Consider the following 13,952-nt stretch of genomic DNA (forward strand, 5'->3'; position numbering starts at 1 on the left):
GGGATTTCTTCTCCAGATTCAAAGAGTCCCCAAGTGCCACGTTTTAGCATGTAAGTTGAGAGAACCCAGCATCTATTTGCTCGTCTCCTTTTCTCTGCCCTTTCCTCTCTCTCGAGTTTCCGCGCAATCTTTCGCTTGGTCGCTTTGCCGGGTATTGGAAATAAATGCTGGTTGGAGAAAGGAAGGAAAGAAGAAAAGGGACAGGGAAATGAAGATTCGCTTGCAGTGCAGACGCGCTTGCGATGACCTTGTTTCTGACCTGCTGCTAACTAGAACTGTCTTGCTATAGACTTGTTGCGCTCCCTGCATACAAATTCCGTTTCATTCGACTCGTACACCTTTTTTTTTTGCGACTCGCTTCTGCAACGCCGCAAGCCCCTCCCTCCTTTTTTATCTCCATCATCCGCGAACTACGCATTCTCGCCTTTTTCTCGTCGCGACGTAACCCAACCATCACGAAGCTTCAATAACTCGATATCGCAATCATGGGTGGCCAACTTTCCAAGGTTATGAGCAAGATCTTCGGATCAAAGGAGATGCGACTGCTGATGCTGGGTCTCGACGCTGCCGGTAAAACAACAATTCTGTACAAGCTCAAGCTCGGCCAGGACGTCACCACCATTCCCACTGTCGGCTTCAACGTCGAGACTGTCACCTACAAGAACGTCAAGTTCAACGTTTGGGATGTTGGTGGTCAGGACAAGATCCGTCCTCTGTGGAGACACTACTTCAGCGGTATGTTTTATGCTGCTCTCGCCCTCTTTCAATCAAGCGAGCAGAGTACTAATCATACCTTTTAATTTCTTATAGGCACCCAAGGTCTCATCTTCGTCATCGATTCTTCCGACCGCACCCGCATGGACGAGGCCCGACAGGAACTGCACCGCATCATCAACGACCGAGAAATGAAGGACAGTCTGCTTTTGGTATTTGCCAACAAGCAGGATCTCAAGGAGGGTATGTCACCTCTCGGACCATCCATAAAGAAGGGCTATGGCTAACATTTTCTCCAGCAATGTCACCCCAAGAAGTCACCGACGCTCTCCAGCTCTCCAAGCTCAAAGACAAGGTCTGGTATGTCGTGCCCAGCTGTGCCACCAGTGGTGAAGGTCTGCTGGAAGGTCTGGCCTGGCTCTCCAACAACGTCAAGGCCCCTGCTGCTCCTGTCAAGAAATAAGGAAAAACAAAACGATACATACTCGCGCTTTGGTTTCGTTTCGCAAAACTACGACGTTTAATGGAAATCTTTCAATGATGCATACAACCCCTGGTGCCGCCTACGGATCGCCCATTCATTAATATTACGTTGGGACTGCATATCCAGTTCCAACGCCTCAGTCTCAGTCTGAAGCAGCCGTCATCTATACAGAAGATGGATGCTTTCGACTGGACGCACACCGCCACATATACCATTCGCCAAAGGAGAAGAAAGGAGATTGAGAGATGGAAAAATATAGGAGGGAGAAGGAATCGACAGGAGAAAGGAAGGTGATGGAACTGCTGTATACCATGTTTGCGTTGTGGGAGGGACAAAATTGTTGTCTGTGCTTTTCTAACGTGGTTCTTTTTTGTGACATTTTTTTTTGTTCTTGTTGTCTCGCCAGCTTCTTCTTTTTACTTGAAGCGCGTATCAGCATCTCTTTTTGTTGTTCCTCTTTATAACGCAATACGCCTTTTTTAGTTAATGCTCAAATACCCCGTGCTTATATCTTTTTGTACCACATTTTTTTCTTGTGAAAGAAAGAGTGCGTGAGAGGGGAATAGCAGCACAAGATGGGGGCGAAAGGAGTGTGTGTTGGAGGAGGATTGTGGAAAAGTGGTGAGAAGAGAGGCAGAAGAGAAGAGAAGAGAAGCGGAGAGAATAAGAAGGAGGAGGAGGAGGGAGATGGAATTTTCTATTCCATCGTATCTACTATACCTGTTACTTGTGGCTTTTACTGTTAGTGCATGATATTATTGCCTGACACGCCACCGATCCTCTCGTTAATATTAATTTCCTTGATTCTACAATTATATTCTCACTGGATAATCCATTATTGATTTCTATTCTTGATAGAGCAATACCTTCTTTATCAACGCCTTGTAATTGCCCGCCCGTGTATTCGTAAACCCATGAAGCCTTCCCGTGCCAACGCCTTCAAAATATTAATGAGATATAGCTCTAACGCTCACGGATGCTCTAGAATTATCATCCTTGTTCCGATATCGCCATTCCTAGCTCCTATTCAAAATGCCCCTCCCTTCTCTACACGTGAAATCTAGAATTGTCATTCCTTCATACGCTTAGCTGGCCTGAGGAGTGTATCGTCTGGAAGACCGCTGCGTTTCGTCCCCGGAAGACTGCTGGTTCGGATGTCGTTGTCGTCCTGGCTGACACGGCGGTGAGGGTATTCGACCTTGATACCCTCGAAGCAATTTGAGCTGACGCGGTCTCCTGAGCTGAAAAACTCGTACTGCAGAGCCTGTGCGGCGGTGAGGCGCTTTTCCGGGTCATATTCGAGGAGACCTGCGAGGAGCTTGTATCCTTCTGAACCAAGGGACTGGAGTGCCGGCTGGCCGTTGGGACCTGATGCGGCGGAACCAGCGCCGGAATTGTTATTGATGGTATTGTAGTACCACTTCTCGAGGTTGGAGCTGGGTGGATAGCCGCGATTAGGCGCGTTTTGGTGGTGGTGGTGGTGGTGGCTGTGGGTGCTGTGCTGCATTGTCGAGAGCGTGCTTAGCTGGCTATATTCGGGCATCGCCGGAAGCAGGGGCCACCGTTCCTTTGTCGGAAGGCCTACGATTTCGGCAATTTTGTGCATCTGATTCCTCTGGAAGGGGACGGTCTTTTTACTATCCATTTTGGCCTCCTCCCCTTTGAAGATTGGCCGCAGGGACAAGAGTTCTGCGAAGATGCACCCCACAGCCCACATGTCAATGGCTGGAGTGTAATGGTAAGATCCGAGTATAAGCTCAGGAGCACGGTACCATATTGTTACGACAACCTTATCACCACTAAAAAGCGAATGTAATGGTTTGTCAAAGCGGCGAGCCAGGCCCAAATCACCAATCTTCACTTCTCCGCCAGACGTAACCATAATGTTGGCAGGCTTGAGATCTCGATGCAAAACCCAGTTGGTGTGGAGGTACTGACAGCCGTTGAGGAGCTGGAACATGATGCTCTTGACCGTGGCTGGCGGTATGGGATGTCGTGGCTGCTGCGTGTGATGGTGGATAATCTGCAAAAGGTCGTGCTCGGCATACTCAAAGACCATAAAGATGCACTTGTCTTCGAGAATAATTTCCACAAGGCGGATGACGTTTGCGTGGCGGAGTTCGCTGCAGAGGCTCATCTCGCGGATGGCACTCTGTGAAATGCCCGTGTAGCTGACCTGCTCGCCCTCCTTGTCTGGCTTGAACTTTTTGATGGCCACCTCTTGAGGGGTCGGCCCTGAGTTGGAGGTAGGTGTGAGGCCGCTGGATGTCCGGACAACTGCGATACCCTCCGGATTGTTGGTCCTGCTTACGGCCTTGTAAACACGTCCATACGTTCCACTACTGATGAAGCCAATAATACGGTATCGTTCGGTTACACGCGCCTTGGGCTGGTAACCAGCCGACTGATCGCGTCCATCTGCATATAGGCGGTGAGCTGATGAAGAAGAGGATGTGTAGTAGTGATGCGGCTGGTGAGGATAAGTGTGCCTCAGCTTCAGAGGCATGGCTGGGGAGTATATAAAGCAGGGGCGCAGTATTTAGAAGAAGATGACGATGAGCTTTTTGAATGCGTACAAAATAAGTGCAAGGTGAGAACAGACAAGAATTATATATGAGAAATGAAAGAAGATGAGGGTGAAGCTGCGACAAATCGCAAGAGGTATGCGTTGGGTAGGTATATACAACGATGTGTGTGTGGGTAAGGCGGAATGGGAAGAGGTTAAAGCGAGGTTAGACAGCTGGTTAAAAGAGTAGCCTTGCTAAGATGACCCAGATCGGGTATCGTTCTAATATAACCAACGCGGGTCCCTTGGCACCGATATGGAAATCTGACTAGCAGACCAAATTGAGGAGAAGAGGGGCGACTTTTGAATAGTTTCCGGGAAGAGGAGGGAAGAGAGGAAGAAGAGAACTCGAGATAGCAAAGATGATGCGTGGCTTTAGCGAAACAAAAAGAAACGAAAAGGGGAGGCTGAGCGTGGCGAATTTTCTGCCGCTTGTCAGACGCCGATGATATTCCCGTCGGTAGATGGAGAAATTTTCTCTCCTCTTTCCCTTCCTCTTCGCTTTCTGTCTTCTCTTTTGGCCCGGCGATGATGATAATGATAGTGAGACGCTATCCAGAGCTGCAAAAATACTCCGAATGCCCGCTCAAGACGGTGGACAGGGACAAATCAGGAGCCAGGTGTGAATGCACAAAAAAAGGATGCAAGGGTGGGCAATACAAGGGTGGACCTTGAGTGGGTAAGGATGAAAAGTGTTGGTTAAAGTCGATTTAGACGAGAGGAGAAGAGAAGAGATGAAGAAAGAGTGTCAGTGCTTTGGGGATTATAGATGGAGAAATTAACTAATCGTATTATGTATTACTCTTAGTCGTAGGTGACTGTGTCGTTGGGCGGAAACACCAGAGGAAGAAATAAGCAAAGACAGACGAGTCAGCACGCACCTTCAAAAGTTGCCATGACACTGCGTTTTACCGTCTGGTAGGCCCTTGCATTCATAAAACTGCCAGTTTTGCCGGATCCAGGCCCGGACGCCGCCGTGGACGGATTTGTCGGATTCATCGTAGCTACCCAACTCGGCAATACTCTGTTGTCGTATTGATATTTGGTGGTTCTTTTACTCCTTGTAGTATAGACGGGGCGATCACTAGTCAGCAGCAGCTCTCGGGCACTGACTGATGCGCTATCGACGCGCTGGAGAGATGCGACAGGTCGTCGATGCTGTTGGGGATGGTTAATATTGCTGCGTTAGAAGGTTGGTTATCCTGGCCTCGCTGGCAAACGGGATGCCGTGGTGTCTGTCGACATAGGCTTGAATGGCGCCACAGTTGTCGCTCAAATGCCGCCCGTCGACCCAGACGCGAAACTCGAGCGCTTCAAGACCGTCTGTCTGCAGCTCGCCCGAGAGTGGGTGGAGTTACGGCTGCTAGCAGCGCGCACCCACACAGATACGACTCAAGTCAAGCTGAGTCCGAAGAACGGTTTGGTCGCAGGCAGTTCCGTTAGTTACGGAAGCAGATCTTTTGGGCCGTCGAGGTTCCTCTGTGGCGGTGGGACTGCTGCGGATCTCAGATGCGATACGATACAGGGAGCTGAGCCACTTGGACCGTATTCGCACGTGGCCGGAGCAGAGAGACGATGCTACGTTGGGAATCAATTAGCGAGCGAGCATTTAAGAGGGACGTAGGAAGAGACAGACAGTCAGACACTCGACATGTGGGATTGATTCCTGCTGAATGTTTCTTTTTTTTATTAGCCGGTGCGGAGAAATGAAAAGTGGCGTTCGTATGAAGTATTTATAGTATAAAGCGTTGAGAGAAAAAAGTTAAAGAAAGTAAAACAAGAGTAAAATGTGGATGAGCAATGGAGAGCAAGCATTGAGCTCTGGATGATAAAGGCAGGGAAATTATGTTGGTTGCCGCGTGGTAATCTTCTTGTTGTCTGAAATGCTGCTCATCGTAGGTTGACTCTAAGACGATGACTAAGCTGTATGTCGCCAAATCTTCACGACCTACAGTACTCAGCAAGCGTGAAACAAAAAAATAGGGAACTTACAACCATAACTGTTATTTTAGTACCCGATTTCTATTATCCTCTCCTGGCTCTACTGGCTCTACTGGCTCTATTGTTTCAACCACTACTAAGAATATCAATAACTTGTGGTGATATTGTGCTCTTGCTTCAATTTGTATGTGCATTTTCATTTTGCGGACCCATTTTTTGTCCTCCTCTTGCTCAGGTACAAACTATTCACATGGCTTGAAACCTTCTAGAGTATCAGGGTAATCTTGTTTGGGTTCCTTGGCTTGAGCCAAGTCCGCCACAAGATGCTTATTCTGCATCAACAACTGCTGGCCTGTAAACCGCAGCGAATCAAATCAACAAATGACTGTATAAATAAAAACTCTTTTAATGCTTCATCTAGCCATACAAATAAATGTCATCGACTCTGCTCCTCCCGTTTAGATTCTACTCCCCCATTCATACTCCGTATATATACGCGGTAGACTAGGTAGTTCGCTCCTCATCGTGGCCCAAGCTTCTCCAGAGCTCGCACGCCTTGCTCCTCCCACTCCGCCTTGGTCACCCACATGCTCTCGTTCTCAGCCATGATGTTGGCCAGAACCGCTCCTCCCAGGAACACCATGTGTCTTCTCCGGGGAGGATCCTCAATGCGCACCTTGAACTTGCTCAGGCGCTCAGGGTTGCCCTGGAGCGCACGTGTCAGCCACAGCTGCTTCAGCTCCTTCTCCAGTCGTGACGGGAGACCGGGGTACATGCTGCTGCCTCCAGACAGCACAATTGCCTTGAAGAGCGATGCTCGGATATCTACATCAGCCGACTGGATAGTGTTGAAAAGGAACTCGCCCAGACCAGGAGACTCATTGTCCACAAGGTGAGGCTGGAACAGACACTCGGGAGCCTCGAATCGCTCACTTCCCACGCGGATGACTCGGCCGTCAGGGAGGGTGTAGTCCTCGACCAGCACTGTTGTGTCTTCGCTCAGGCGCTTGTCAAGCTCGAGATCGTAGGAGACGTAGCAGAGCTTCTCCTTGATTTGACGGACTGTTTCGAAATCGGCGGTTCTGTTGAGTGCGTATCCTCGGCGGAGCAGCAGCTTGATCAGGTTACGGGTGACATCTCGACCAGCGACATCCAACCGCTTGGTAAGGTGGTTTAGCACGACGGATTCGTAGACGGGAACAATGTGGGTGACACCGTCACCAGAGTCGACGACGACACCAGAGCTCAGACCTATGTAGTTGCATTGATATTAGCCGCAGGTCTGATAGTAGTGACATGCACATGCTGCAAGCTTGGAAAAGGCCCAGACGGATCAAAAAGGAAGAGGGCATTCGTTACCTTGTGCATATAGTGCCAGCACAGCCTGGATGGCAACGTAGACTCCGCCAAATCCGTATCGTTCAAACATGACCTCGCACATCTTCTCTCTGTTCTTTAGGGGATTCATCGGCGGCTCGGTGAGCAGGATCTTCTCGCCCTGGGGGTTGATCTGGAGCTTCTCGGAAAAGGTGTAGTCCCAGAGATGCTGCATGTCCTCCCAATTCTTGACAATTCCGTTCTCCATGGGATAGCTGATCTGGAGCATCGTCCGAGCTGCCGCCGCGTCGTCACCGCACATGATGTCCTTGATGACCACATCGTTGTCTGTCCGCTCTTCGGATCGGAGGATCGGTCGACCGACAATCGACGGGTACTGGTGCTCGGGGAAGTTTTGGGCGGCATATCCGACCTTGAGGAATCCGGTACCGCCGTCGAGAACTGGAAAAACGATGTTTGTGTCAGCAGTGGACAGCACCCCTTGATTGTGATGCTACCAGGAGCAGCTCGGCAGCAGCTACGGCCAGCTGCACAGCTTCAGGGGAAAGGCGTCACGGAAAAGAGGAGGGTTTCGAAGCCACATACCGATGGGAGGGACCATGTTGGCGATGGTTCAATTAGCGGGCGAAAGAAGCGAGGGAGATGCGTTGGAAGCGGTTGCTGGTGAGGAGCTGGCAGCAGCGAGTGTGGAGGCGTCGTCAGTCGTGTCTGGTAGCGGTGCTAACTGACGGCCATGGTGGGGGAGGACCCGCGATAGCCCATTCAGCGGTCGCAGCATTGAGTTGTCGTCAGAGGCGGGTTTGGGGGGCATCACGTGATACCCCGCAGCGCCGTCAGCTTGAAGCTGTATGAAGCTTGAAGCTCATAGCTTTGATATCACCAGATCATGATACATAGTAGAATTGACCCATCCATCATCTGCTGCTAATTTTTTTTTTATTTGATTTATTTACTCTTGTTTTATTCTGTTTGACTAATTAACTGTTTCTTCTTCGTATCTTCACAATGTCTCTCTCAAGCTCTTCCAGGATCAACATCCTCCTCCTCAACCCCAACTCGTCTCTGGCCATGACCAAGACTATGGAATCAGCCGCCAACACAATAGCGGCTCTCAATCCAGTAATACCGCAAGCCCATATAACCCGTAGTTCATCAACAAAACTTAGCTGACTCCTCCGAGTCTATATCCATCAGCACATACACAGCCCCGGAGCAGGCTCCGGCGAGCATCGACAACGATGAAGGCATAAAAGCCAGTGTTGAAGCCGTCACCAATGATGCAGGGTTCATGTCTTGTCTTCGCTCTACGCCATTTGATGCTGTACTCGTTGCGTGCTTCAGTGTTCATCCCTTAGTCAAGCAATTGGCCTATTCTTTGAAACCTATTCCTGTCACTGGCATTTTCGAAGCCAGCATCCTCGCCGGATTGTCTCTCATACCTACAGCTGAAGCTGATGGAGTGCACGAGCAGCATAAATGGGGCATTGTAACCACTGGGACATTCTGGGAGACACATCTTTTCAATGGTGTGGCCGCCTTTCTAGGCTCCTCCGCATCGTCTTCAAGCTTCAGTGACCCCAGATTCGCCGGCGTGTTTTCCACAGGTCTTAATGCAGGGGACTTTCACACCATCTCGCAAGATCAAATCAACGTGCGTCTCAGGGAAGCTACCAAGCGGTTGCTCTTGTCTGGAAACATCACTTGTGTCGTCATGGGCTGTGGTGGCATGGGAGGCCTGCAAGACATGATTCGTACCATCATCATCGAAGAATATGGCCAGGAGAGGGCCAAGGACGTATGTATAGTGGATGGAGTCCAAGCTGGCGTGCTACAGCTGCAGCAGACGGTGCTCAGCCGGCGAGTCTTTGGCGTCCTCGAATAGAACGGCTAGCTCCTTGTATGTCTTCAGAGTGCTAGCCGCATACACAATGCTATTCTCACGATTATACCCCTCGCTCATAATATAGCCTTGTACTCTCTAATGTTTCTCTATATAAATGTTGCGGTGTAGAAGCGTTTCTTAAAATATCAACGTACATGACGATGCTTGGCTGACCGGCGGTTTGGTGTACAACCACTCAATGCAAGCATACCTGATATGCATCTACATCGTTTACCGCCTATCCTTCCGTCTTTCTAGTGGCTGTCTTTAGTAAAAACCGCTAAGGAATCTTAAACATGTTGTGTCAGACGCTCCAATCATGCCTGCAGATTAGCATGTGCTTCTCAAACACAACGTCATTTACAACACCGCAACTCTGTTATTGCTTTTGACTTACACGGTGCCCTGTTTGTCTTTGATTTGTCTTGGGCCGTCTCATCCTTCCCAAAGTGAGTGCTGCCATCGCATCGATTTGGCTTGTCACACGCCGTATTACCGGGCCTTCTTCTTCTACTTCTACCCCTTCTCCTATTTATACGCCCTCATCCGGCCTCCAACAGCTGTTATACCTTTTCGGCGATATAGAGTGCAGCCACTTTCCATCTAGCTGCATACTGTTAGTGTATATAGGAAAATTTCCCCTTAAAAAGGAAAAAGTAGAAGATGAAAATGGTATCTCCTTCTTGCTACCACCTGTCGCCGTGCGATTGCACAACCTCATAAAGTACGACTTTCCTTTGACACTTCACGCCGTGTATTCGATTTCACGTTGCTCATCTGCGACTATACACACACCTCCCCCCTCTTATCTTTGATTTAAGACAGTAGGAATATGGACTCACGGCAAGCGACTTGATCTTCCAAAGAAAACGCAGCAACCCCAAGATGTGAAACAGATGGTGTCCTTGACGGCGCATGTCGTGCGACAGGGTCGCGATTTGACGTAACCACACTTCCATTTTTTTTTCTCAGCACTCTCCGTCATTCAAAGATCTCTAGGTATTTTATTGGCCATCTTGATGACTGTTTGTGAAGCGCAATTGAGAAGCGGGCAAATCCGGCTTGGTTGGAGTTTTCTCCATCTCTTGTCCACATGTAGCTTGCACTCGCTGCTCCTCAGGGACATACTCATACAGCTTGCTGCCTTTGGTGTAGAAGAAAAGGTTTATGAATATTGAAAAGCTCTATTTATCTATCACCGTAACCCTACATTACACCCCTTGAACAAAAGAAAGGGAGAAAACACACACACAAACAGACCCATTAGATTAAAGAAGGAAAGAAAATAATACGACCCATGACCATCACTGTTCGCAACCTTTTTCCATACAGCCCTCTTTTTCTTCCAAGCCAAGCTCTCGCTTTTTCTCTCTCTGCTTTTCTTTTTCCTTGTGAGGTTGAATTTTCAGAACTTTTTCTGTAGACGAATTATTCTCCAGTCGCCTGAATACAAAATGCTGTTAAAAAGACGAAACTAACAGTCGCTGGTGTGAAATTTGAAGGAGAGGAAGCGTCTAAGAAAATAGCAAACGCTAGATTGAACGAAGACACGAAAAAGGCAGGTCAAGCCAAACAGGCAAACAAATAAAAAACTCAGACTTAGCCGAGAGATAGAGATTAGGAGGCGGCGCGTATTAGCAGCTCAATCTGATTAGGACAGAAGAATCGATAGCGAGAGCAATCCAAAAGGTAAACAAAGGAAAAAAGGAAACAAAATAGTACACAAGATTAGGGAAAGCTCAAAAGCATATACCAACTAAAGAAGCATCGTATTTTGCAGCTCGACTGCCAACGCATGCAAGCTATGCCTTTGTTCAAGTCCGCATACTGGATTTGCGCTCGTGCTCGTCGCTGCTGAGCGTGTAATTTGAAAGGCCCTGGCTGTTCGAAAGATAGTTTCCAATAGCCGCGTTATACTGGCTGTTATATCGCCTCGTAGTATCGGTAAACTTGTACGTGAACTCAGGGGCAGTCATTCTCAGTGGCTCAATAACTGGCTCAATGATTGCTTCTAGAGATGATGCTGCGGCGGTGGTATATCCTTCGCCGCTGCGTCCATGATGAGAGCTTGTTGGGGCAGAGGTGGGATATGAAGCGAGAGGAGAGCTCTCAAAGCTGTTGTACGTGGTTGCTGCTTCGGAGAGAGCTGCTGGAGAAGAGCTGCCCGTGGAAGACCGTGATGTCTTACTATAGGCTGAGGAGATTGACTCTGCGCGATAGGGATGTTGCTGCTGGGGAGCGCTTGTTAAAGAGCGTGTAGAAGGTGTTGGGAGTAATCTTTCAGTGGTACCCATATGGCTGGGTATTCCAGAGGCGACGCTTTGATAGGCGTAGTTGGAGGTTGTATCAGTACTGGCAGCAGGACGATGAATCATAGACGCCACTGTAGAAGTTGCAGAAGCATGTCCAGTAGGATAGCCGTATGCAGCAGTGTTTGGTTCGACATACAACGGCGGAGCACTGCCGCTCTCATGCTTCATGGGAGCAGGAGAGCTTGTACTCATTCGATAACCCATCATGTAAGAGGTATCTTGTTGCTGCACCGCGTGCTGCTGTATAGGAGGCTGAACTGCGGCTGGCTGGTAAGGCTGCGGATACATGGCGTAGTCGACGTTGCTATCCTCGACATATCCGTTCGTCCAAGCCGACACAGGATAATACTTGTTGCCGTAGGCATAGGCGGAGCTGTTCTTATACGACAAGGCCTCGCCACTAGGCACATGCATAGTATCTGGATAGGAAGACGGCAACGGAGGAGTTGGCATAGGGGGCATGAGGGAGGCTCCGCGGGCCTGGAAGTTGCGGGCAACGTCGAGGTTGTAGCCAAACGGATCGCTCTTTATTATAGGCGTCTCGTGAGAAGCCACCTGTTTTGGAGACACTCATGGTTAGCTACTGCTATTGTACGGACTGTGTATGAGAGGGAGAGGGTATTTATCGATCGTCTTACCCGAAGGAACTGGCATGGCTCATGTCCAGCATTCTTGCAGTTCAAACATGGCTGGCCATTTCCGCTATCGCCTGTGCACCTGATCTTCCTCTTACGACATCGTAGGCACTATTATTCCATCAGCTATTAGCATATTGTACTTGTAATTTGGTGCTTTGAGATGGACATAACAAGTCTGACCATAGTCAAGCCAGAAGAATGGAAGGAGAAGAGAATGGTGGGAGAAATAACTTACTGCAACAGCGATTCTCTTCCGTGGAGTTGTCTCTTCGCCCTCCTGGTCACTCATAACGCTACTTCGGGGGTGAGAGTCGCTCTGAGCGTACTGGTTGGATCTTCGTTCCGCATACGACGAGGCGTAAGGCGAGATGCCGTCCCGGGGGGAAGAGTACCGTTTGTGGTGGTTGGTAGAGTGAGAGCCACTTGACGAACCCATGATTGAAACTCTGGAAAGGGAAAGGCAGATATCTTATTTTGCGTGTATAGATATGTATACCACTTCTTCCGGTCAGTCTTCTCTAATGTCAGATCTTTGAGCAGCGAGTTATTTCGAGATCTAGACTTCCAAGCGCGCTTCCAGTGAGCAATCTTGAGCAGCTGTTCTTGATAACAATCTCCGCTGGTAGAAAGCTACCGCTTTAGCTCGTGATTTGACTGTGGTGAGTTGAAAAGAGAGACGGGAAACGACGGGGCTGACTTCTTGTGTCGCCTTGATGTTAAAGGCTATGACTCGAAGGAGTTGGGCACCAAGACAAAGCCAACAAGTATCTTGGGGCAAAACTAAAAAAGTTCTGTTTGGAGAAAAGGCAACCAAGTGTAAAAGGAGTCTAGTAAGGCGAAGAAATGAGGGAGTCCTAAACTGGAAAAAGAGATGAAAAGTTTTAAGGCGAGAAAGTTTGGACGAAAGAGCAGTAGCTCCTAAGATAGTTATACATAAGCGATACACGCCAATCTTCTCTACTCGGTTTCCCTTGATTCTCACCATTTGTTTGCCTGGATCCATCTGTCGGCCTGTTCATCCAATTATTCCATCCGGTGGTCTTTTCCTGTATTCACCCACTACAGCTCAACAAAGCTGCCATGAGTGACTTGGGCCTTCACTTTGTGCAAAGGCTGGCCTCGGTACACAGCAGCACGCTTAGTTGACAAACTCCTAGGTCTTGTCATCCCCCCCAGAGACGGCCAGTCTCTTCTCTGTCTGAAGGGTACACGTAGAGCAAAGTGGAGCTGCTGTGCTGCCTCTGGCCCAGTCTATCATGGCAGAGGACAGCGGAAGTGGAGGCTCGATGCAGATCGAATCAAGTGCTTGTGAGTGGGTTTTGATCCTTGCTGTATGTACTTCTTCTATCGACTGCTGAACGAGATACTACACGTGGACTGGACGGGGTTCCCTCAAATCGATCTCACCGGACGGTCGGGCCGGTACTTTGCTAGCCTTTTCGGCCTTGAGCAAGTCTCAGAAGGTCTGAGATCAGGTACCCTAGTAAAACGACTTAACCGTTTCCTGTATACAAGGGCGTGTAGTGAAGGACCTTCTCTGGTTCTATTTTGAGCCTTATTTACACCTATATCTCTCTGGGGGCGTGTAAAAGCTGGTTCAGATCGGCAACGCAGTATACAAAATAGAGTCTATTCCTCGGAAACCTTCGTTTAAACCCTTGCAGTACCGGTTCATCAATCGGTATGTACTAAAACCCATCATAGATGTGGAGTATCCATGTATTCAGCTAATGTACTCAGCTAGCTACTATACGAATGTTTTCAAACAGTAGTCCGGTTTGCTCTACAGATTGTAGAATATTTTTTTCATTAGAGTGGTAATCGCCTACCTCTATGTAACGGTCAATAGTTGTTCGGTACGACCGAACGACCAAATAGGCCAGCCAGACCATGCGTCGAAGCCAGCCCAGATACACCCGCCGGCGGAACGCAAACTTTGGGCCATCAAGGTCTCTGTTACCACAACATGGGCGGTCAAGTAAATTAAGATCAAAGTCACTGGATTTCGCCCTCTGTGGCACATCGCATAGCCAGCCTACAATGAGGGCCACAGTCAAAAGTCTCCAGCTCGGAGTCG

The 13,952-nt window shown here is 48.9% G+C and overlaps 6 protein-coding genes across 6 annotated transcripts; 3 read left to right on the plus strand and 3 right to left on the minus strand.

The window, feature by feature from the left end:
• Positions 1–485: 485 nt before the first annotated feature.
• GGI43DRAFT_388559 (ADP-ribosylation factor family-domain-containing protein) lies at positions 486–1,177 on the plus strand (the record flags this gene model as incomplete). Its single annotated transcript, XM_083204087.1, has 3 exons — positions 486–735; positions 811–957; positions 1,014–1,177. 3 exons carry the CDS (start codon positions 486–488, stop codon positions 1,175–1,177), a joined length of 561 nt encoding a protein of 186 aa, XP_083055508.1.
• A 775-nt stretch (positions 1,178–1,952) lies between these two features.
• On the minus strand, positions 1,953–4,901 carry GGI43DRAFT_274167 (kinase-like domain-containing protein). The gene is made up of 2 exons (XM_083201130.1): positions 4,646–4,901; positions 1,953–3,616 (listed from the first exon to the last, which is right to left on the minus strand). The coding sequence occupies exons 1-2, from the start codon at positions 4,761–4,763 to the stop codon at positions 2,268–2,270; spliced, it is 1,467 nt and encodes a 488-aa protein (XP_083055509.1). The 5' UTR covers positions 4,764–4,901; the 3' UTR covers positions 1,953–2,267.
• A 730-nt stretch (positions 4,902–5,631) lies between these two features.
• Positions 5,632–6,156, plus strand: GGI43DRAFT_274156 (uncharacterized protein). The gene has a single exon (XM_083201129.1). The coding sequence runs from the start codon at positions 5,692–5,694 to the stop codon at positions 5,962–5,964; it is 273 nt and encodes a 90-aa protein (XP_083055510.1). The 5' UTR covers positions 5,632–5,691; the 3' UTR covers positions 5,965–6,156.
• On the minus strand, positions 5,747–7,829 carry GGI43DRAFT_418128 (actin-related protein 2). Its single transcript, XM_083207501.1, has 3 exons — positions 7,629–7,829; positions 7,065–7,484; positions 5,747–6,956 (listed from the first exon to the last, which is right to left on the minus strand). The coding sequence occupies exons 1-3, from the start codon at positions 7,642–7,644 to the stop codon at positions 6,226–6,228; spliced, it is 1,167 nt and encodes a 388-aa protein (XP_083055511.1). The 5' UTR covers positions 7,645–7,829; the 3' UTR covers positions 5,747–6,225.
• Positions 7,830–7,866: 37 nt separating this feature from the next.
• GGI43DRAFT_418130 (Asp/Glu/hydantoin racemase) lies at positions 7,867–9,672 on the plus strand. Its single transcript, XM_083207502.1, has 2 exons — positions 7,867–8,162; positions 8,224–9,672. The coding sequence occupies exons 1-2, from the start codon at positions 8,049–8,051 to the stop codon at positions 8,923–8,925; spliced, it is 816 nt and encodes a 271-aa protein (XP_083055512.1). The 5' UTR covers positions 7,867–8,048; the 3' UTR covers positions 8,926–9,672.
• Positions 9,673–10,739: 1,067 nt separating this feature from the next.
• On the minus strand, positions 10,740–12,311 carry GGI43DRAFT_431738 (Zn(II)2Cys6 transcription factor domain-containing protein; the record flags this gene model as incomplete). The annotated part of the gene is made up of 3 exons (XM_083209446.1): positions 10,740–11,792; positions 11,876–11,983; positions 12,111–12,311. The coding sequence occupies 3 exons, from the start codon at positions 12,309–12,311 to the stop codon at positions 10,740–10,742; spliced, it is 1,362 nt and encodes a 453-aa protein (XP_083055513.1).
• Between the last annotated feature and the right edge of the window lie 1,641 nt (positions 12,312–13,952).

The sequence above is a fragment of the Trichoderma evansii genome (assembly GCF_050947405.1).
Source record: "Trichoderma evansii strain SZMC 28006 chromosome Unknown GGI43scaffold_34, whole genome shotgun sequence".
Lineage (NCBI taxonomy): Eukaryota > Fungi > Ascomycota > Sordariomycetes > Hypocreales > Hypocreaceae > Trichoderma > Trichoderma evansii.